Source organism: Pleurodeles waltl, chromosome 4_2 (assembly GCF_031143425.1).
Source record: "Pleurodeles waltl isolate 20211129_DDA chromosome 4_2, aPleWal1.hap1.20221129, whole genome shotgun sequence".
Taxonomy (NCBI): Eukaryota; Metazoa; Chordata; class Amphibia; order Caudata; family Salamandridae; genus Pleurodeles; species Pleurodeles waltl.
In genome coordinates, this window is record NC_090443.1 from 6,645,108 (window position 1) to 6,669,799 (window position 24,692).

Sequence of the window (24,692 nt, forward strand, 5' to 3'; positions counted from 1 at the left end):
GCCTAAGTCAATCCTTGAGTAATCCTAAAACATGCACCACTGTAAATGCCTTTTGTTTGACAATTGAATGGAAGCAGGCAGAATGTTTAGACAATCCAAATAAAATAATTATAATAGACAACCTACGGTAATTGCCATTTGGTCAGAGGCAATACTTTCAAAGCCTATTAAGATTCTGTACCCTTACCCAGTAAGAGATATTTTACACAACGAATGACAAGCTCAGTATAATACCTGTCGTATATTAAGTTTGTTCTAACATCTGAAAGAAATAACCTGTCATACCTTATTACATACAATACCTCAATGACGCTGGCAGCCACAGGGTTGACAATTGTTAAAAATGAATAAATTGAAAATTGGTTTGTCCCTCTTTTCAGATCCCAATGATCTCTCCTTTATGTGTCTATACATAGACAATAAGAAAACATCAATTGCAAGTTTCCTTTCTCTGTGACTCTAACTATTCATTTAATGCAAAGTATCCACTCTGTAATCTCCCTTGGGATAGATACTCTTTAGGATAATATGAGCATAGGAATTGAGGGAGGGCCATGGGATAGACTGGGCTACCGGATAATAATTAGAGTCGGGATCCTAGAGGCACTTTTAGGACTCATTAATTGGGATGGGAGTGAGGTCCCAGTGGCAAATCTGGAAAACTGGAATAGTATGGCGGTCTCTGGCATTGAGTGGGTAACAAGGGTGCACAGTGGGGGAATGGTGACAAGATAATCACCCTGCAGCATATTCCAGTCTTGAGCTTTCATTTTACGAATCAGTGCATTACTTCAATTGTAACACCAGTACTTACAAATCTGATACAAATGATCAGCAAAAGCAAACCCCAAGAATGACAAAGTGGTGTCCTTATGTAAAGGAGCCATCTCATTAGAGCTCTGTGGAAGAGTGAAGTCTTGTACGAGGAATGTGGACTCACAAAGTGTGGGTGCCATGGGACAAAGTGGGGAGGGCGTTAGACAGGGAGAGGGCAGATCTATTGGAATGGGCACAGGAAGAGTATACTCCGCCCTAGACAAATTAAAGTCCATGGGAGGTAGAAAAGATCCATTGTATATTATCAAGTGTGAACTTATCCATCAGCCTGTTGCGTCAATCACCTTAAAGGGCGTTCTGCAAAGAGATGCATGTAGCAATGCCTTTACCATGCAGTCTTTACCACACAATGAGTTTCCAGCACAGTGCCTTTACCATGCAGGTAAGTATCTGGACTGCTACCATGCATGCCTTTACCACGTAGGTAAGCGTTTTTTAAATAACATAATTATAACATTATTTAAAGAAGGATTTAGATGTGGGTAGTTTTAAAGGGAGGTAAGGGTAATTTTAGGATTTAGTGTGAATAGTGGTAAACGGAGGTATTGGTAATTATAGGGTTTAGGGTTAGGTAGAGGTAAAAAGGGTAAGCGTAATTTTAGGGATTATGGGTAGGTAATGATAAAAGGAGGTAAAGGAAAGTATAGAGTGGGGTAGGTAGAGATAAAGGGAGTAAAGGATAATTTTAGGATTGAGGAGTGAGTAGAGATAAAGGAAGATAAGGGTAATTTTGGGATTTAGGGGTGGACAGTGATAAAGGGAAGTAAGTGTAGTTTTAGACTTTATGGGTGGCTAGCGATAAAGGTAGGTAAGGGTTATTTTAGGATGAATAGGTGGCTAGAGGTAAAAGTGTAAGGTATTGTGGTGGGTAATGATAAAAGGAGGTATGTGCAATTATATAGGGTTGGAGTGGGTAGAGATAAAGGGAGAAAAGAATAACTTCAGGGTTAAGGGATGGGTAGAGGTAAAGGGAGATAAGAGTAATTTTAGGATTTAGGGTTGGACAGTGGTAAAAGGTGGTAAGTGTAATTCCAGGCTTTATGGGTGGGTAGCGATAAAGGCAGCTAAGGGTAATTTTAGAATTAAAGGGTGGCTATGGGAGGTTGAATTAGGGGCTTCTCGACAAAAAAGAAAAAAAATATTAATACACACAGACACACGTGGGGTTTGTGGAGGAAAGTAGATTAAGTTATTTAAAAAATAACAATGATATAGTCTTACCTTATATATACTTACCAAGCCTGGTAAAGACTGCTTGGAAAAGGCATGCATGGTAATTGCATGCATTGTAAAGTCATATGTTCGCAGCAAGCTGGAGCCACCACGACATTGCTGGAGAGTCCCTGCGCTATATCTGTCACTATGAGCGAAGCATGTGATCTGCTGAGCATGCACTTCGTGAGGCAGCTGGTCCTGTTCTAGAATAGGTTTATATTGTAGTTTTAAGGCCCCATAAACTACTAACAAAGGTCAGTAAATAGCTCTAATTCTGAATTTCTCTTTCGAAAATGAAGAATTACACGTGAAATTGTTTCTTTCTGCGTTGCATTTTGCATGTCTCAGTATTAACTCAACACTCTTCCGCCCCTTTAACATTTTTTCAGGTTTCACCTGCTGGAATGTACCTGTGAACAATTGGAGGGGTGCAATTATGTCCATGCATCTGGGAATTCAGACCTTTACGTGAAAAGGTGATTGCACAGGGATCGTAGTTTTATGGCACACTCACTATCAGGGCCTTAGCTTCGTATAAAAACGTTTCCATTGGTGGTTCCTGTGCATAGTACTAGGTTGTGTCACCAAGCTTGCTGTATCTTTGCAAGTAGGGTGTCCGTTGATCCCCTGGCAGGAGTATTTACTCAAAGTTAAACATCAAACGTTGGACAAAGTCAATATTTGGCATGCAAGAGGGCCCCACTGTCTGTTGCTTACTGGATGCACTAACAATCAGGGTCCAGGGAGATAAAAGGGGCGGTTGCCTGCCAGTAACTGAGCTGAGGTATGGGTGCCACATTTCACTCATTCTGGCTGTCAATGAGTAACAGACGTACTCGAAGCCACTCACAGAACTGCCGACACTGCCTTTCCTGTTGCTATCATGTGCCATATGACGTGTGAGTGAACTCCCACACGCGCTACATCACCTGATACAAGTTAGCACGTGTGGGTGGAGTCCCGTAAGTGAAAGCATGAGTGTTAGTGCTTAGAAGTAGATAGAATCAACAACAGGCAAAATGTTGGTCAACTACTCCCATTGTGGGAAAATGTCATTGGCAGGTTACAGTATCATACATATACAACCTAGAAGATATGTTTTGTAACATAAATCATCTAAAAGTAAGTCTGCAGTATTAAATTGATATAGCTGATGTCAATGCCGTACATAGTTGATCCTAGTGAATATTCTGGGGCTTTTGTACGCCTAACACAACCCCTTGGGTAAGCTGTAGTATTTCCGTCATCTTCCTTCCTGCTCTTATAGTTCTTGCAATAGTTTGATCAGTGGTCGACGTGCATAAAACGTACAGGTAACGGATATCGAGGGCAATAGGGAGGCAAAGGAGGGATCAGAGGGAATGGGGAGTGGAGCCAGGGACGGACTAAAATGAGCAAAATCTCCTGTTACTCTTTTGTTGGGCATTCATTACAAGGAATTGCATATAAAATGTTTGGTCCAACCACACAAATAACTGAGAGGTAAGCATGTTCTAATTTATTTATTAAACAAAGGTTGTTGACACTTTGGCACATCCACAAATTGTGAGGGGCCTGCAATTGTTAATCGTCAGAGCCTGCCGGACAAGCAAGAAAATAGTGGGTCAATGCTGCCAGTCCCAAGGGAAGGATAGATCTGGCTTGGAATGATGCACACGGAAGCACATGGAAGGAGGTGAGGGGGTCAGGTACTGCCAGTTACTGTTAGAACAACTGGACACAGGGTGTCCTAGAGGTATTTATTTATTTGTAACCCTAATGGAGCGCACTGTGACCAAAACTGGTATCCTTGCACTAAAATGTTTAATAGGCAGCATTGGTTAGGAAAGTCAGAATATAGAGGATGTCCAATAAAAATCTAATTCTGTTGTGGGAATAGCCCTGTCTTCAGGCCTTTCCTAAATTTCAAAAGCTCCGAATGAGCTCTCAGAGGGGCAGGAAGTGCATTCGACAGCAGCTTTGATGGAAAGAGCCCCCCCCCCCAGTTTAGCTCTTCCATATCTAGATGTCTGCACAAGATTCGCAGAGGCAGAGCGCAAGGCTCTCAATGGAACATATCTTTTCATTTTGCACTGAAGAAGTGTCAGACCTTTTCCCCATAAAATCCTAAACACAATTCACACAACTTTGAAGAGAATCCTCTGTCCTACAGTGCAGTTCCTTAAGGGCACAGGAGGCAGAAGATATATGAGAAGCCAGTTTTGCAGCAGCCAACTGGACTCTTTGAAGTCTCTTGATCAAAAAGTATGGTGGCCCATAGAAGGATGGCATTGCAGTAGTCGAGCTGACTAAGTATCACACTCCTAGTAACTAATGACTTGGCTTGTGCTGGTAGTACCAGAAGCAGCTTTCGCAAACTATGTAACAAAGCAAAGCAGGCACCAGCCACCTTATTCATATGCTTGTCAAGCAGGAGATGAGCATCAAAAGTGACCCCCAGGTTGCGTACAGCCTAAGAGGAGCACATCTCGGTTTCTGTAGGTGGTTGCCAGAAATTAGGAAGTATTGGAATCGGGCCCTTATTTGGGGAGCAACAGGGAAACTCAGTTTTAGTCCCATTTAATTGTAGGGAATTTGCATTCATCCACTTTACAATGTTAATCATGCAGGACTGAAAAGAAGATACCTCATCCTGCTGATTGAGTGACAAAATCAATTGTGTGTCACCAAGGTAATTTATAACAGAAATGTTATGACTTTTTATTAAAGTAATTAGTAGTTTCATATAAATGCTGAATAAGATCGGATTAAGTGACGACCCTTGCAGTACCCCATGTTGGATGCTTCTAAAATCAGAGCAGAAAGGAGGCTGTGCCACAGTCTGGCAACAATCCTGTAGATAGGGTTGCATCCATTTCACTATGGCACCACCCACACTATGGGTTTCTAACCTAGTCAGCAAGGTATTGTGGTTGACCGTGCAAAATGCACTAGTAGGACAGTCTGATCATTATCTGCCCTCCAACGTAACCGTCCATTGCACTCACTAGGGCTGTCTCAGTGCGTAGGGTTAGGGACACTGTGGTTTGAAAGAGTGAGGGAAACCCACCAGAAGCTATGTATAGGGGAGTTGAACACTAATATGCCAAGCTGAGGGGAGGGAACGTGGCCTAACAGCCAGAGTGGCCCAATTTGGAACTGGGGACCTGGGTTCGAGTCCCAGCATGGGCTCAACATCCTCTTATTCTAGACAAATCATTTAATCTGCTTGTACATAAAAAATGTATCTGACCATATGTAATGTAATCCGGTGCCCGTGTAAAGCGCACCAATGCTCCTGGACCAAGTTCGCACTATTCAAAACTGGAAAAAGTAAGGGTGGAGCAAGGAACAGCAACGTGTGGGAAAAACCTGAGCCAGAAATGAGAAATGATGGGCTGATAAGGAGTTGCTGGCTGAGGGACAGGAGAGTATGTTGGGCAGCAGGCCAAACTTGGGTGATGTACCCATTTCAGGTACGAGTCATTGGAAGGGTGTTGAAACCTGGGATTTACAATTAATTTACATATACTTCCCACGCAAAACCATTGCATGCGGAGGAAGAGAAACTAAGTGGAGACTTGCAGGTTCCATGTTCATTAACATTCATATAGCACCGCCCTGAACTAGCTCGGGGCAAAATGAGAAATACACCTAACTTCTGCTTACAATACTCATTCAGAAAAAATCGAGGTAAATTTGTATACCAAATCAATCTCGGGGCAGTGGAGACATTTGGGGAAAGCACTTACATTGATTCCAGTAAAAACGCTTTTTGGAAATGTTAAAGGACCACTTTTTGGATGAGGTCCTCTTCCGACAATTTCTAAATAAGGACCATCGTTCTTAATAGATGACCTGCACTTTTATTTCCAGAAAAACATGCATCAGACGTCCCTTTGATGTAAATCCGCTCACATTAGATGGAAGCAGTTTTACTTACTCAGCACTACTGCGGCTTTCAGAGTTTCCCTTCTGCGGGGGAAACGGACCCTTTCAATGGGGCTGAACCATAACAATCCGGCAGTTAGAAAATGTCCTTAAAACAGTAGAACACGCCAAAGAAGCATCTCCCTAAAAGTCTCCACTAACAAAGATATGAGCTAGAAAAGCATTCCTATTCATTAATTATTTGGAAACCAGAGCGAACTTTAAGTTTCCATCGAAAAGATGCTCTCTAGAACTCAACTGATAGCATCCCTCCCATACCCCTCAAAAAGATGTCTCCAGCCAAACAAGTTCCACTCATTCATCCTGAAATTTGAAGACAGCATCAATTGGCCGTATTTATAGGCCCCGAGCGCCACAGGAGCGTCACTTTTTGTGACGCTCCTGTGGCGCTAAACACACGCCGTATTTACTAGGTGGTGTTAAGCCACATTTTGTGGCTTAACGCCACCTTGTAATTATGGCCCCTTCCCACACAGCACTGTGCGTGGAGGGGGTGTGCAATGGGTGTTGCTGTGGGCGTGCCACAGCAACACCCATTGCATTTTGACGCTGACTCAGATTTATGAAATTTGGTAAACCTGAGGCACCGCCAAAATCTAACGCCAACCCCATGGGTGGCGTTAGCAGGGCGCAACGAGGAGGAATACTTTTATTCCTCCTCGTTTTTTGCTTTTTCTATGCATGCTGCATTCTGACGCACGCATAGAAAAAGCAAAATACCAGAAATTATTGTTTATGTGCAGGAAGGTCTACCTGCAAATTGTGGCGCAGCACCGAGCTGCACCACTTTTCTTTAAATCTGGCCCCAATTTGGTCCTCATGGTGTCTCACAAGCTGCTTTTTGCTTCTCTAATCAACCTATTTCTCACATTTATATTTATTACAGAACTAAAATCCTTGTTTCTTCTTTAAAATACCTGGTAATTGTAAAGCGCACATTCACTCATGTTTTTTTTGCACTGAAATATAAAATGTTTAGTTCAACCCAAAACAATGATATTTGCTTTATTGACCACCAAGGATGAAAGACTAAATGGACTAACTGGGATTGGAACCTGTGACCATGAGATCAAACATAGATTTAAGGAGTAGATGCATTAGTCCTCTGAACCACCAACCCAGTCACTCCATGCCTTTGGTTCACAGCACAGGATACCACTCCCAACCCTTCAGTCTTTGGCAAATAACTGGCATGATTAACTGTTCAAGAAAACTAGTGTTTAAGGAAAAGTATAAGAACTGTCAGATAGTAATAAGCTTCCTTGATGTTAGCATTAAATCAGGACTTCGGGCCTGTTTAGAATGCACTGGGCGGGTTACCCTGTCACAACAGAGATGGATATCCCGTCCGCTAAAATCTAAAATCCCTAAGATATAATGGGAGCTAGATTTCAGTGGACGGTATATCCATCACCATTTTGATGGAGTAACCAATCCACTGAGTTCTAAATCGGGCCCTATGTATTGACAGCCTTCAGTCGAGGTGGTTGAGCCAGTGAAAGCTTGAGCCAGGCACGTCCCGGCTGCTTGGCTTTGGCTCAGTTTGAGGTTGCCTTGGACCCTCAGGCCAAAAACAAGATGAGCTTCCCTGTGGCTTCTGCCTGCCACACACATTCTAACCTCATCCACCAAGACAAAATATTAATCTTTGAAGTAAAAAAGGAGAGAAAGAGATACACATCTAGGGCCTCATTTGCAAGGTTTTGGCGCAGGGCAGCACCACAATGATTCTTGCTGCGTTGCCCTGCATCAAAAGAAAAGGGCAGGAATACGTTGTATCTATGGCACATGGTGCATTCCTGTTTTTTCCCCCTGTGCTAGTGCCCAATTGGCTGCCATGCACCAATGCAGGCAACCTTCCACCATAGTGCAAGGATGTCTGCATTGTAGGAATGATTATTTTTGTGCAGGAAGGGACACCTTCTTGCACAACAACAATCACTGGAGGTGATTTTTTCTTATTATGTGTGCTGCAGAACACAGCACACATACTAGGAGGAAAAAACAAGGAGCAATAAGGATATTGCTCCTTTTGTACTGCCCTTACCCCTTACCTGGGGAGGCGTAGGTTAACAAAATTCCTAGGTTTACAACATTTTGTAAATCTGGGAGTGCGCCAAAATCGATGGATGTTGCATGGGAACACCCACTGCAACACCCATGGAATGCCTCTTAGACCCAAAGAAAGGCAATGCAGCGACTTGTGCGGCATTGCCTTACTCCATATTTGCAAGGCCATAAAAAGCCATGCAAAGTAGTTTTGCGTGGCCTTGTAGATATGGGCCTACGCCACGGTGTGTCACAAAAACTGACACACCGGCAGCGCGAGCTGCTTGTAAGTAAGTCTCCAAGTGTCTGAAATGCACAATGTGATACAAGAAAACCTGATTTCAGTCCTGCTTCCATGCTTAACCAAATTGTGTGATCCCAAGCAAATATTTTATTTCACCAAACCTCCCTTTTCTTCATTATCACATATGAGAGCACCTTCAAATATGTGAGTTTGGGTAGTGAATTGTACGAAAACAACTCTTGTGTTTCATTTAATGGATTATAATGTTGTTCAATTTACATTAAGAATCTAGTTCACATATGGAGTGCACACAACTAATACACAACTGATATGCCCCTTAGTTCACTAGTTGCATTTTCGATGATAAGAGGAAGGTGCTCAGGAATGTTTCTATGTTCATGCTTAAACCCTACCACTTTCAATACATTTCTCTCAATACAAAGAAATAGGCCCTCATTAGGACCTTGGCGGTATATAGCGCCTACCTCTGCCGCAGCGTCTGCCAAAAGACCGTCACTGCGGCTACCAGCCGTCTGCCATATCATGATCACAGCTGGATTTCCGCCAGAAGGATAGGGGAAATCTGGCTGTGGCCATGGCGGCGGATGGCGGTAAGGTGGCACTGCTGCCAGCAGCAGCACCATGCCACTAGACCACCACCGGCTGTATTATGAAAATAATACGGCCTGGCGGTGTTCCTGCCGGAGGACCCCCTGGATCAAGGTAAGTGGGTGCTCCAACAGAGAAACGGGGTGGGGAGTGTTGTGTGTGGGGGGGATGGGGTGTATGTGCGTGCGTGTATACAGGTGTGTGTTCCGTGTTGTATGTGTGTGCATGTTTGGGGGTGTGTGTGCCTGTATGTTGAGTTGTGTGAATGCATGTCTGTGTGTCTGTATGTAAGGGTGTGTGGATGTGTGTGGGAATGGATGTATGCATGCGTGGATGAATGTTGGAAAGGGTGTGTGTATGCGTGTGTGCGTGTGTGAAGGGAGGGGCGTGTATGAAGGGGAGGCCTGGAGAGGAAAGGGGTTGGTGGGGGGAAACCTGTGGAGGGGGAGGGGGCAGGGAAGACCCCTATCAGTGACAGGGAAGGGATTCCCTGTCACTGATAGTGCCTACCACCATGGTTTTTGTGGTGGTAAGGATGCCACGAAAACCATGGCGGTAGGCGGGGTCATAATCCCACAGGCGGGCAAGTGATGGTCGGCGGGCTGGAGATTGAAGTCTCCAGCCCGGCGGTCATTACTGCCGTGGCAGTCGGTGTGGTACAGTGGCGGTTTGGCCTCAGCCAAACCGCCAATGTCATAATATGGAGGAAAGTACTGCGAGCCTGTCTGCAGTACTTTCCTCCATATGAACACTGACCGCCGGGGTCATAATGACCCCCACAGTCTGATATACTATGGTGAAACACTTTTGCATGATAAAGAAATATAATTTCATGAACTTTGAATAAACTTGATCATATGTTTGTTGCATTATTTACATGCCAAATATTTTCACGGCTTGGCTCCTGCACAAGATCTTAAACCCAACAAGACCCTTGACTTGACTCTGGCTCTCCCTGTTAATTTGTTGGCTTGCAAAACTCTAGTCATCATTTCAAAGCAGATGTGCTTTAAAATATGATTAATGTGATCATAAAGAACACTATTCAAAAGGTGGAATTCATATGTGGAAATTGTCCCGGTATAGTAGAAAGATGAATAATTTGGTACGGTAAGTCAGTTTCTACATGTTATGCCACATTGCTAGGTCATTATCTTGGAAGGGCACAGGAGTGGCGGGGAGATACCACACAGTACTGGTAATTATATGTGAGGATTTATCACCCCCCACCCTTTATTGCAGCATTTATGATCAACCCCTAGGTAGTTCTAGAAATCTAATTTGGTGACTGTCTTTTTGATGTGAGTGTGCATAGATATGTTTTGGAGGCATTTCACATACTCACGCCTAATTTGATTTGCAAGATGTTTTTAGAGCATTGCATTTAAATCATATCAAAATACAAAGATACCACATTGCACTTCCTTTCTCTTCTACATTGTATGCCTCTTTCTCTCTTTCTTTTACCTCCTCTTCTCTTCTTTGTTGCCTTTCTTCTTCAACCACCTCTTTTTCTGACTCCCTATTTCTTCATGTTCCTTCCTATCACCGAGAATTTCATTTTCTCTCCTGATATTCTCCTTCACCTCTCCTGCATTCCTCTTACCCTTTGTGTGATGATCTATTTGCACAATTTACTGAAAAATCACACACACAGTTCATCAGCCAAATATGCTGTACTAGGCTGCATTGTATGCAAGGGAGAGAATAGGACAGTGCCATATTGTTGGACCTGGCCCTTTTTGCAGGGTTATCCCCCAAAGTTTTTGCTTCTTCCTCCTATTTTTCCTGACCTGTTGTGTTGGTTTTAGGACTCTGGGCATTTTACAAATGCTAACCAGTGCTAAAGTGCATATGCTCTCTGTCTCAAATATATTGGTGATTGGTTTCTTCATGATTGGCTTATTTGATTTGTTAGTAGGGCCCCAATATAAAGCACCAGGTATGCCCAGGGCCTGCACATCAACTACTACTAGTGGGCCTGCAGCAATGATTGTGCCATACAAATGAGTAGCCCTGTAAACATGTTTCAGAACAGCCACTACAGTGTCAGTGTGGGCAGTTTTGAACTGCCATTTCGATCTGGCAAGTGCACCCACTTATCAAACAACAACAACAAGGAGGGGCATATGTGGGAGATTCAGAGAGAAGACTCCTGGTCCCGTGTGTATGGCTCCCAATAATCAATAAACCAAAATAATATACACACAGTTCCAAAAAACACGAGGGTTTCTTTTAGACATGTGGTTCTGCAATTAATGGAAACCAATATGTTCGAAGCAAGAGCCCTCACTCACCCTCCGGTGACATGCTTCATCATAGGGCTATGCTCCTCGTCAGGCCGGCGCTGCAATGCCTGACGGGCCCCGCAAGGGGGCTCTTTGCCGGAGATCTTTTGAAAATGATGCACAACCGGTCAAAGCGTGAGTAAGGATTGGTATAAGGATAGTTAAAAATGCCTAGAGGTAAAAAAATACTATTTATTTGGATATTAATACCCCTGACATGATTAAAACAATAAATAGGGATATGGTAAAATAATGTCTACGCTCCCCAAATGAAGAAATAATTTATACAGTTACTAAGTCTCAAAATGGAGAATAGTACAAGAAAAGAGTAAACACAGGGACCCTGTGTTACTCTGTATAATAGGTCAACATGTTTCTCGCTATGTTTTAGTCAATAATGATCTTATGCGATTCGTCAGGACCTTAGCACGTACCTAACCCTTTAAACAATTAGGAGTCCCATACTAGGGAAATCAGAATCCCTCCAAATATTAACCCCTTCGCTGCCAGGCCTTTTCCCCCTCCTGTGCCAGGCCTTTTTTTGCCTATTTGGGGCAGTTCGCGCTTAGGCCCTCATAACTTTTTGTCCACATAAGCTAACCAAGCCAAATTTGCGTCCTTTTTTTCCAACATCCTAGGGATTCCAGAGGTACCCAGACTTTGTGGGTTCCCCTGAAGGAGGCCAAGAAATTGGCCAGAATACAGGGAAAATTTCGGTTTTTTTAAAAAAAATGGAAAAAGTGGCTGCAGAAGAAGGCCTGTGGTTTTTCCCCTAAAAATGGCATCAACAAAGGGTTTGCGGTGCTAAACTCAGCAGCTTCCCAGCTTTCAGGAACAGGCAGACTTGAATCAGAAAACCCAATTTTTCAACTCAATTTTGGCATTTTACTGGGACATACCCCATTTTTGCAATTTTTTGTGCTTTCAGCCTCCTTCCAGTCAGTGACAGAAATGGGCAGGAAACCAATGCTGGTTCCCAGAAACCTAAACATTTCTGAAAAGTAGACAAAATTCTGAATTCAGCAAGGGGTCATTTGTGTAGATCCTACAAGGGTTTCCTACAGAAAATAACAACTGAAAAAGAAAAATATTGAAATTGAGGTGAAAAAAACATAAATGTTTCTCTACGTTTTACTCTGTAACTTTTCCCTGCAATGTCAGATTATCGAAAGCAATATACCGTTACGTCTGCTGGACTCCTCTGGTTGCGGGGATATATAGGGCTTGTAGGTTCATCAAGAACCCAAGGAACCCAGAGCCAATAAATGAGCTGCACCCTGCAGTGCGTTTTCATTCTATACCGGGTATACAGCAATTCATTTGCTGAAATATAAAGAGTAAAAAATTGCTATCAAGAAAACCTTTGTATTTCCAAAAAGGGCACAAGATAAGGTGTTGAGGAGCAGTGGTTATTTGCACATCTCTGAATTCCGGGGTGACCATACTAGCATGTGAATTACAGGGCATTTCTCAAATAGATGTCTTTTTTACACACTCTCCTATATTTGGAAGGAAAAAATTTAGAGAAAGACAAGGGGCAATAACACTTGTTTTGCTCATCTATGTTCCCCCAAAGTCTCCCGATAAAAATGATACCTCACTTGTGTGGGTAGGCCTAGCGCCCGCGACAGGAAACGCCCCAAAGCGCAACGTGGACACATTCAAATTTTTGAAAGAAAACAGGAGGTGTTTTTTGCGAAGTGCCTACCTGTAGAATTTGGCCTCTAGCTCAGCCGGCACCTAGGGAAACCTACCAAACCTGTGCATTTCTGAAAACTAGAGACCTAGGGGAATCCAAGGAGGGGTGACTTGCGGGGCTCGGACCAGGTCCTGTTACCCAGAATCCTTTGCAAACCTCAAAATTTGGCTAAAAAAACCACATGTTCCTCACATTTCTGTGGCAGAAAGTTCTGGAATCTGAGAGGAGCCACGAATTTCCTTCCACCCAGCGTTCCTCCAAGTCTCCCGATAAAAATGATACCTCACTTGTGTGGGTAGGCCTAGCGCCAGCGACAGGAAACGCTTCAAAGCGCAACATGGACACATCCAAATTTTTGGAAGAAAACAGAGGTGTTTTTTGCGAAGTGCCTACCTGTCGATTTTGGCCTCTAGCTCAGCCGGCACCTAGGGAAACCTACCAAACCTGTGCATTTCTGAAAACTAGAGACCTAGGGGAATCCAAGATGGGGTGACTTGCGGGGCGCGGACCAGGTTCTGTTACCCAGAATCCTTTGCAAACCTCAAAATTTGGCTAAAAAAACACATGTTCCTCACATTTCTGTGGCAGAAAGTTCTGGAATCTGAGAGGAGCCACAAATTTCCTTCCACCCAGCGTTCCCCCAAGCCTCCCGATAAAAATGATACCTCACTTGTGTGGGTAGGCCTAGCGCCCACGAAAGGAAATGGCCCAAAACACAACGTGGACACAACATATTTTTTCACAGAAAACAGAGGTGTTTTTTGCAAAGTGCCTACCTGTGGAGTTTGGCCTCTAGCTCAGCCGGCCCCGGGAGGGGGGGGGGGGGGGGGGGGGCAGAAATGCCCTAAAATAAATTTGACCCCCCCACCCCCCCCCAAATCCCCCCTGCCTGGGAACGACCCTTGCCTACGGGGTCGCTCCCCCTGCGTGACATTGGCGCCAAAAAACAAATCCCTGGCGCCTAGAGGTTTCTGCCCCCCCCTGGGGGAAGATCGGCCTAATAATAGGCCGATCTGCCCCCAGGGGGGGCAGAAATGGCCTAAAATAAATTTGCCCCCCAACCCCCCCCCCCCCTGGGAGCGACCCTTGCCTGCGGGGTCGCTCCCCCTGCGTGACATTGGCGCCAAAAAACAAATCCCAGGTGCCTAGTGGTTTCTGCCCCCTTGGGGGCAGATTGACCTAAAATCGGCCAATCTGCCCCCAAGGGGGGCAGAAATGGCCTAAATACAATTTGCCCCCCTGGGCAGCGACCCTTGCCTGATGGGTCGCTCCCCATCTCTAAAAAAACAAAACAAAAAACAAAAACACACAAAAAAAAATTCCCCTGGTGCCTAGAGGTTTCAGCCCCCCCTGGGGGAAGATCGATCTGCCCCCAGGGGGGGCAGAAATGACCTAAAATAAATTTGCCCCCCCCAACCCCCATCCCCCCCCCTGGGAGCGACCCTTGCCTATGGGGTCGCTCCCCCTGCGTGACATTGGCGCCAAAAAACAAATCCCAGGTGCCTAGTGGTTTCTGCCCCCTTGGGGGCAGATTGACCTAAAATCGGCCAATCTGCCCCCAAGGGGGGCAGAAATGGCCTAAATACAATTTGCCCCCCAGGGGAGCGACCCTTGCCTGATGGGTCGCTCCCCATCTCTAAAAAAACAAACAAACAAAAAAAAAACACAAAAAAAAAAATTGCCCCGGCGCCTAGAGGGTTCTGCCCCCCCTGGGGGCAGAAATGGCCTAAAATAAATTTGCCCCCCCAACCCCCACCTCCCCCCCGGGAGCGACCCTTGCCTACGGGGTCGCTCCCCCTGCGTGACATTGGCGCCAAAAAACAAATCCCAGGTGCCTAGTGGTTTCTGCCCCCAGGGGGGGCAGAAATGGCCTAAAATAAATTGCCCCCCCCCAGGGAGCAACCCTTGCCTAAGGGGTCGCTCCCCTTGCGTGAAATTCACGCAAAGAAAAAACTCCCTGGTGTCTAGTGGTTTCTACCCCCCTTGGGGGCAGATTGGCCTCATCAAAATAGGCCAATCTGCCCCCAAGGCGGGCAGAAATGGCCTAAATATAATTTTCCCCCAAGGGGAGCGACCCTTGCCTAAGGGATCGCTCCCCACCTAAAAAAAAAAAAAAACGTACAAAAAAAAAAAAAAGTTCCCCAGGTGGGGCAGAAAAGGCCTTCCCGAAAACATGCCCCCCCTGGGAGCGACCCTTGCCCAAGGGGTCGCTCCCTTATGACAATATAAAAAATAAAAAAAATCCCTGGTGTCTAGTGGGGTTTCAAAAGCCGGATTGCAAGCAATCCGGCTTTTGAAATCCTCGGAGAGACTACAAAGGGAAGGAAATACATTTCAAGGCCCCTGTGACTAATCAGCACGCGCTCGCGCGCTGACGTCACAGGGAGGGGTGGAAGGGGAAGGTCTTCCCCTTCCATCCCCGGCTTGGGGGGAAGGGGGGCGCACGGGGGGCGCGCTAGCACTCCCCCAAGTTCCCCTGTGCCATGGACGAGATGATCTCGTCCAAGGCACAGGGGAACTGTAGCCTTGGACGAGATCATCTCGTCCAAGGCACAGAACAGGTTAAAGGTAGGGCCTCATCGGGGAAAACATCAGGCTTGAAAAATCCACTATGTTTGTCATAGAGCCGTCAATTCTGGTCCACCTACAAGCGCTGTCGGTCCCCGGAACTCACAGTTCGGGGATAAGATCATTATTGACTAAAACATAGCGAGAAACATGTTGACCTATTATACAGAGTATTACAGGGTCCCTGTGTTTACTCTTTTCTTGTACTATTCTCCATTTTGAGACTTAGTAACTGTATAAATTATTTCTTCATTTGGGGAGCGTAGACATTATTTTACCATATCCCTATTTATTGTTTTTAATCATGTCAGGGGTATTAATATCAGAATAAATAGTATTTTTTTACCTCTAGGCATTTTTAACTATCCTTATGCCAATCCTTACTCACGCTTTGACCGGTTGTGCATCATTTTCAAAAGATCTCCGGCAAAGAGCCCCCTTGCGGGGCCCGTCAGGCATTTCAGCGCCGGCCTGACGAGGAGCATAGCCCTATGATGAAGCATGTCACCGGAGGGTGAGTGAGGGCTCTTGCTTCGAAAATATTGGTTTCCATTCATTGCAGAACCACATGTCTAAAAGAAACCCTCGTGTTTTTTGGAACTGTGTGTATAATATTTTGGTTTATTGAAGTGCACCCACTTGCCAGGCCCAAACCTTTCCTTTTACTACATGTAAGTCACCCTTAAGGTAGGCCCAATGCAGCCCCATGGGCCAGGTTCTGTGTATTTAAATGGTATGACATGTACCAGTGTGTTTTACATGTCCTGACAGTGAAACACTGCTAAATTTGTTTTTTCACTATTGAATGGCATTTCTCTCCCTTAGGGTAATATGGAGAGTGCCTTGAAATATCTTTTAAGAGTAATTTCCCATTGGGAGCAGATAGAGATCTAGAGTTTGGGATCTCTACCTCACAATTTAAAAAGTACATATTTTTGTGAAGAAGGTTTTTGAATTGTAAGTTTGAAAATGCCACTTTTAGAATGTGAGCATTTTTTTGCTTAACCGTTCTGTGCTCTGACTGTCTGTGGAATGCACGTTTGGGTAAGGATGACAGCTGGGCTGTTTCTGTATTCACTCTAGACAGTCACACAAAGGGAGCTGAGATGGGCCCTGCATATCCTGATGGTCCATCACCAAGCTGATGGGCCTTCCTAAGCTAGGGTGATGGGAGGAGCTGACACTTGCCTCTGTATAGGGCTGCGCCTGTCCTCACACAAAGCAGTCTCCAATCCCCTGGAGTGTGCTTGGGGCCAGAGCAGGAAAAGACAGGGTTGTGTGCACTACAAATACTTTTCTTTGAAGTTTGCCTACTTGAAAGACACAAATGGGGATAGGTACTGCACCTTTGACACCACAAAGCTAGAACACGTCTGGACTGAGAATATTCTGTCAGGAAGAAGAGCTGGATGCTGGAGGAGGGACGGTCACTCTGCATGTTGCTTTGCTGTGCTGGCCTGCTGCTTGCTGCTTCTGTCCTGGGAGTGAAAGGACTGGACTTGGCTTTCTACATCCTGCTTTCAAAGGCTCATCAAGGGCTTGAACTGAGCTTGCCTCCTGTTAGGAAGTCTCAGGGCCATCAAAGACTTCACCTGCCAGCTCCTGGGCTCTCTTGCTGAGAGTCCTGACTTGCCAAGTAGTGCCAAATCCAGTTCCTGAGCCCTTGGAAGTAAGTTCTGGTGCAACCAAGAAGAAACTAAACACATCAACTCCAGAGCGACTAAGGAACTGGCACTGCTGCCTGACTCCGTGCCGCTCCCTGCACTGGGGCCGTGATCCCCACTAAGTGCAATGACTGCCACCCGCAACACAGGCCCGACACCGCCACAGTGCACCCGAAGTCCCGCAACAGTGTGAGTCCCGACTACACCTTAGCACCTGTGGCACTATGGTGTGATTGCGACACCGCAAAGTGGACGCCTCGCATCTTGACCTGCTGGATTCATCGACCCAGCTGGGTTGTAAGGAACCGGCGCCTTTCCACGGATGTCGCATCACCTCCCCTGCAACTGTAAGGAACCAACGCCTCACCTCCGCTGCCTAGCAGTAAGGAACAGACACCTCCCCTCCCTGGTAGCGAACCGACAGTGTACCGGATCCAGCAACGCCTCACCCCCGACTCTGTGCAAAGTCTTTGTTTCCTCATTGTTTTCCAAGGTACTGTACCTGGGGTCAGTGCAACTCTGTGACTGGCCCGCGCTCCCTCGCGAGTGGCATTGGACTGTGGGGAACGACTCCGTCAAGGGGCTGTGATAGCCCCAGTTGGAGCTATCATATTTATGAGTGTTATACTTGGATTTAATCCTTAAAAATTAATGTCTTTACTTGTGTAGGTTGGGTTTTTGTCATTTAGGTATTATTTTACTCAGATACATATTTGCTATTTTTTGGTGTGTACTTTTATGGTGTTTTCAATGTGTTACTCTGTGTACAAATACTATACACATTGCCTCTGGGATAAACCTAACTGCTTGAGACAAGCTATCATGGGGGTGAGCAGGGGTTATCTTAGGTGTGTGACTCCCTTGCCCTGACTGGAGTGAGGGTCCCTACTTGTACAGGGTGAAAACCACTGCCAACTAGTGATACCATTTCTAACACATATCTACTAAGATATGGTCCTGTTGCAGTCTCCTAGTGTGCTGGCACAATTCATTCTACCTTGTGCCACATACATACCCTTGCATTGTAGTGCAAGGATGTCTGCATAATGCCTAGCATAGGCTTTGTTCTGGAAGGATACCTGGAAAGATATCCTTCCAGGGCAAAAAACTATGGACCTCCTTTACAAGAGGCCTGCGCCACTGAAGCATCACTTTTTATGATGCTCCGGTGGTGCAGGCCTCTCAATCATATATATGAGGCGAGGCAAAGCCACCCTGCGTGGCTTTGCATGGCCTCACATATATGGAGTAAGCCAAGACAGTGCAAAGTACTGTGTTGCCTTACTTTTTGTCAAGGAGGCATTCCATGGGCATTGAGGTAGGTTTTCCCACGCAACACCCATGAGTTCTGACACATTCCCAGATATACAAGGATCTGTAAACCTGGGATATACGTCAAAGCTGTTGACTCCCCAGGGGAAGCGTAACGAGAAAAAATAACCTTATTTCTCCCAGTTTTTCCACTTTCTATGTGTGCTGCATTCAGTGGAAACACCTCCATTGATTGTTTTTGTGCAGGAAGGCGTCCCTTCCTGCACAAAATCAATCATGCCAACAATGCAGACACCGTTGCACCATGGTGCAAGGGTGCATGCGTTGGTGGTAGGCACCAATTTGTGCACTGGTGCAGGCAGAAGGGACAGGAATGTGTCATATTTCATTAATATGGTGGACTCTTGCCCTTTCCTTTTGACTTAGGGCAGCACAGCAAAGAGACTGGCTGCCCTGCGTCAAAAACTCGTAATGAGGCTCTTTGCTTAGAAATAGTTTAAAACACCTGAGTATGTTTGTGTGTTGTGCACTACAGCATACATGCTAAGCTAGAAAGATTGTGAAAAATGCTAACTTTTCTCAAACATTATGCCTGCCTTGAAGAGGCCTACGTTTTTGTCACAAATCCCTATCTACCTTTTTACGTAGGTCGGGTTTTGTGTCAAAGTCCATGGATGATTGCATTGAAACACCCTTGTACCAGGGACATCTTAAGGATTTTGGGGTCCCTAGGCCAAACGTATTTTGGGGGCTCCTGTTAGGAACAGCTCTGAATTTATGATCCAGTTTTATATCTTTCATGCCCTCTTTGGCCACGTCACTGACAGTGCACAGGCACACTCGTTCAAATTCTGAAAGTGTTTACATCTAATATTCAGGGTTTAAATGATGTGTTTTCAGTATTTGAACACAGCAGCAGCTCACTAAAATTATTTCAAATATTCTCTGCGGCACCCACCCATTTCTCATATGTGAGGACCTGTTTTGATCTAAAAGAAACATTTTTATGGATCTTACGTGAAACAAACACAACATTTCTCTGAAAAATGTCTGTAATATACCCGCACACATCGCCCACATTAAAAATAAATTACAAGAAAACGGTCTTTAAAAAATCGGTTTGAGTTATTCAAGGTCATCAGGGCAAGGCTGCAGGATGGAGCTAGCTCTATCAGTGGGGCCCCTGAAAGGCTGGGGTCCTGGGCCAGAGCCCAGTTTGCCCGTGTCTTAAAACGTCTCTGCCTTGTACTACCCATGGGATGCCGCCCCTTGACATAAAGTAGCACAAACCAGCGCAAAGTGGTACTTTGTGATAATGTAAGGCTACTTTTCAGCACAAATCAGGATTTTTGTTGAAAGGTAAATCCTAAATCAAGATGTTTCTTTGGTTTGCGTCACGTTTTGTGACGTTGCTGTGGCAAAATGCCTTGACAATCTGACCCTATAGCTAAATCCTTTGCGCCTCAACACTCTATCATGTTTCCTTCTCTACCACCACCCTGCTTCTCTTTTCCCTTCTTCTCCAGACTTGACCATGACTGTTCGCCCGCCACCCATTGACTCTCTTACCCTAACCCTTTCCCAAATAATTTTTTTCATATATTTACTGCTTAACGTTCCAGCTTCCTGCCTTTCAAAAGTTCATCTTATTTTGGCTGGCAGTGGTGCTGTGTCCATAGGCCTTTCACACTCACAATGATGGGTGACTACAGCTAGTCACCATTTTGGAAGTTTGATCGGCTGCGGGCTCGGGGGCTGATTCGGAGCGGGATGTGCTCCCCTGACCCAACCAACACCCATGCCCCATTCTAGACACAGCCTCCTGAAATGTGAGGCTGGTTTGAACATTTTTATCAGGGCTTAATTTAATTTCCAGATCAGCCCAGAAAGTAACTCCTGTTTATAGGCTATCACTGACTCGCAGCCCTGTACCCTAAAGAGATGGACCCCTGCAAAGAACAAGCTGGGTAGGAGTAGCAGCCCCTACTTCCTAGAAACATGCATACTCGACCAATCCAACTCCCCACGGATATGCGCAAGTCACCCACCATGTCCACCATCTTTACATTCCCCACAGGTCCCACAGCAGCAGCCAAGATGGGCACTACTATCCCAGATCTGGCTTTATCGAAACCTGCATTTTACTGAGACCTCCTGTTTACCACTTTGCTGCCCACTTACCTGGAATTCCTTAAAGAAGATACAACCACGTGCCCACTCTACCAGGCAGAAAAGGGTTTGGTCTACCATCTTGCACATGATACCAAAAGTGTTGAGGCAGTCGTGCCACCCCCGGCTGGCTTGCTCTTGCTGAAGATGGCTTAGTACGCGGCTCTGAAGATGGTGCTCCTCCATCTCACACCGCAGAAGCTCCAGGATCAGTGGGGGCATCCCGCATGGTGAAACCAATGTGCACGGGCTAAGTGCTAAGCAATCCATTGGGCCAAAAGCCCCAGCATCTGCAAATTCAGTCTTGACCACATAGAAAGGGCAAGGGCTGTGAACTTGGTAGGTGGTAGCGGAGGCATGGGCCACGAGGGGCATGTTGGTTGGCATGCTACCAAGACTGCTTCTTTTACACTCCTCAAAGGAAGACGTCTCAAGGTGCTCCATTGAGAGGGACGGGTGGTCATAACATGGTGGGATCATTCGCTCACTGAGGGCCAGCTGTACATCTGTTTCCTGCTTCACCAGACAGCTAGTTCGCTCACAGACTTGCTTCAGCTTCTTCTGCTCCCGGTCCTTCCTATACAGGGGCCCAAACTTGTTCCGGCCTCCCCTCATGCGGTTTGCCCTAACAGCTTGTGGAGCGAAGGTGAGGAAAAAAAACAGGAAAAAACAAACTGTTAGTCAAGTGATACCAACTTCTGTACAGTCTGCATTGCCCTCAGGCGACCCATAGGCCTGGAAATTTGAGGTTAGGCCAATCTCGGTTTTAATACAAACCCCTACTTGCGCCAATTCTGCTTGCTCAAGAACTCCTGACCTGAGAATCTTGGCCTGTCCTTAAGGGTAGACCTGCCTACGGGGAATTTGAGGGATTTTGAGTATACTTTGAAAGGCCAATGGGTCACAGCAAAGGCCGTCTCACCAGACATAAGATTGACCGGCTTTCCGCAAATTTGACGCTTCGTCATTAGCTTTGTCTCTTCTTTTCAAAGAAACAGCTTCCAGGATTGAGATTTTGTGAGGTTCAGCTCAGCTTTATATCATATTAATTTTTTATTAGAGAATGTTTACATAAAAGTATTCAAGAATGAAATGCGGCTTCATACACAGACTTGTACTAAACTGGTCACGAAATATGAAAATACCTTTGATACACTTGCTAGCAAAATAGGTTCTATAACAAAATATCGTACACCGTAGTGCATAAAAATGAAAACAATGAAGATATAGAAAATTACCAGTATGATAGAAAAGATGAGAGGAAGTAAAGAAAAGGATGGAGTAAAATAGGAAAGAAGAACGATTGGGGTGGAGAGGCCAATGATGGAAATCTACGGATAAACTAATTAACTTTATTAGCCATGTAATTAAATACCTTTGCGCCATATCACATCAAATTTCCGAATATTAGTAACTTACATGCAAGAGTCCTTTTTGAGTAAGATAAGTACATACAATTTTACAATCGTACTTCTAGATGTTTCTTATTCGCTTTTCAGCACTGCCCCTTTTGGCATGCGTTAACCTGCTGAAAAGCAGATGCACTTAATGTTCTTCTGTGATTTTTTATAGAAACTGATATTATCAGGCATGAATTCATTTTATATCCTATGTGGGTAAATTAATCATTTTCAATACTGCCTTTTAAAAAGTGGAAATTTTGGGACATTTCCTAAACACATGATCTGTGCTTCCTACATTCATACTAACACTCCCACAAAGTTTGAAATCTTTCAACCTAAGTCTCAAGGCAAACATGAATAGTGTAAAATGAAGAACCTGTGGGCGTGATCTGAGCTAAATTTCTTCTTATGTTTGTTTTTCAAATTTTTTAAATAAGAATTGATACGACTCGAACCTTTTAAGTTATCACAAACTGCTAGACCACATTTGTCTTTCAGGATTATTTTACTATTACTAGATAAATTCACTATCTAATCCAATCCTCTTGCTTTAAAGATCATTCAGTCTGCACTTGTACTAGTACCAGGACTGTGCCAGCTGAGCATCCTAAGGTCGATCAGTCCTCAACGGGAAATGGGTTTGGAAATGCATCAATGTGTTCGGATGAAAAATTGCAATAGCAGGGCCACAGACGAATCCCATACTTTCCAATTGAATGTTTGCAAAGTGTTAAGAACTGTATAGGAGTGATTGTTCAGAAAGAGAATGGCATTGCCTTGTGCATTAACTGCATTTGTGGTGGAAATTTGGACTTCTATGAAATGTACTTGAATTTGGGGCTAATGGTTCCCTCATACGAGCTCCAAAATAAGATCCAAATCTTGCCTCCCCTCCTGCTGCACACATGCACCCGGTGTTTTACTTTGTGTACAAAGTAACCCCGTCAGAACACCGCACCGCGGTCGAAAGACCGCTGCGGTGATTCTGAGATTTGCCCTGGGCTGGCGGGCGGCCGCCAAAAGGCCGCCCGCCAGCCCAGGGCAAATCAACCTTCCCACGAGGACGCCGGCTCAGAATTGAGCCGGCGTAGTGGGAAGGTGCGACGGGTGCAGTGGCACCCGTCGCGTATTTCAGTGTCTGCATAGCAGACACTGAAATACTTAGCGGGCCCTCTTACGGGGGCCCCTGCAGTGCCCATGCCATTGGCATGGGCACTGCAGGGGCCCCCAGGGGCCCCGCGGCACCCCCTACCGCCATCCTGTTCATGGTGGGTTTCACGCCATGAACAGGATGGCGGTAGGGGGTGTCTGAATCCCCATGGCGGCGGAGCGCGCTCCGCCGCCATGGAGGATTCAGAAGGGCAGCGGTAAACCGGCGGGTGACCGCCGGTTTACCCTTTCTGACCGCGGCTGAACCGCCGCGGTCAGAATGCCCTTCGGAGCACCGCCGGTCTGTCGGCGGTGCTCCCGTGGCCGGTGACCCTGGCGGTCACCGGCCGCCAGGGTGAGAATCACCCCCAAAATGGGATACTGTGAGCTACAGGCAGGGGCGGGGAAATAGTTTGGAATACCAAAAAGAATTCCATTTTTGCAGGTCCAATCTTGGCATATTCTTTTTGGGCAGTGTTTTACTTAGTCAGTGTGGAATTCTAATACTAAGTTATCTTTGACCTAGAACAATGTTATCTAGGAAGGTTGGATTCATGTATTTTTTTAGGATAGCCACATAAGATGCATTTGTAATAAAATAAATGCAACAAACGGATAGTTGCAGAGCTAATGGTCATCACAAAAATGGTGGCTAGATTGGGTCATCTTAGATCTACACTGGCCACGTGTATCCTGGGACCTACCAGGGGTACTTGTCAGACAATAGCCCAACATATCGATGGGAAATCTCCAACCTACTGGCTATTCATAGAGAGCAGATTCTCAACATACTCACTATTTACAAATAAGCCCTTCGACCTATGTGCCCTTTTATGTAGCCACCACAGCTGGAACACCTTGGTGCGATGCAAAGAGGGACACCATGATTGTGCCTAAAATCTTCCGCCAAATATTTATTCATTCGTGATATCTCAGTTTCCACTGCTCACAATGTATTCATCATGGGCACTCATGTAAAACAAGTTAGGAGAGTATGTGACCTCTGGTCTCCCCTGTCCCTACCTCATCAAAAAGGTTGGCACAATATGATGCCCTTTGTCTCCACCCTGATCAGACCCTGGCATGACCCAGGTCAACATCATGTCAGCATGGACTTTGGCATGACCCATGTTAACTATATATGTGGCCATGGTTCTCCTTGCTCAGATCCCTTCCATTTTCGGGCCTTGCATTCCCAACATGAGCAGTATCGGTGGACTAATCTGTCAAAATTGGAATGTGCATGACCAGGCAACATACTATCTCTGTGAAACATTTCCACTCCTGGGAAGGACAGGATATTCGTATTTAACAGAGTAGTTGATAACCTACCTTCGAGCTTCATGCCCACACTCAGGCACTTTTGGAAGCGGCACGCAGGACATCGCTTACGCTGCATCTTGTCAATGGCACAAGTCTGGTTCTCCAGGCAAGAGTACTGCTTGTTGTTCTGCACCGTGCGCTTGAAGAACCCCTAGAATGGCAAGGGGCACAGGTTATTATGCGATGATGGTAGATGATTATTAAATGCTGCAACAATACGCCTGCCAGAAATCATCCTCACCCTTAGCTTTATTCAAGCAGAAGGTGGAACCA

General features: G+C 45.4%; 1 protein-coding gene across 1 annotated transcript in view; it reads right to left on the minus strand.

Moving 5' to 3' along the window:
* The window catches only part of LOC138292037 (nuclear receptor subfamily 5 group A member 2-like), a 62,374-nt gene that overhangs the window by 18,917 nt on the left and 18,765 nt on the right, over positions 1 to 24,692 (minus strand). Inside the window, exons 3-4 of the mRNA XM_069230369.1 lie at positions 24,429 to 24,570; positions 20,557 to 21,176 (exon numbers count right to left, since the gene is read on the minus strand). Of these exons, the coding sequence (XP_069086470.1) occupies positions 20,557 to 21,176; positions 24,429 to 24,570 (762 nt within the window). The remainder of the gene's footprint in view (positions 1 to 20,556; positions 21,177 to 24,428; positions 24,571 to 24,692) is intronic.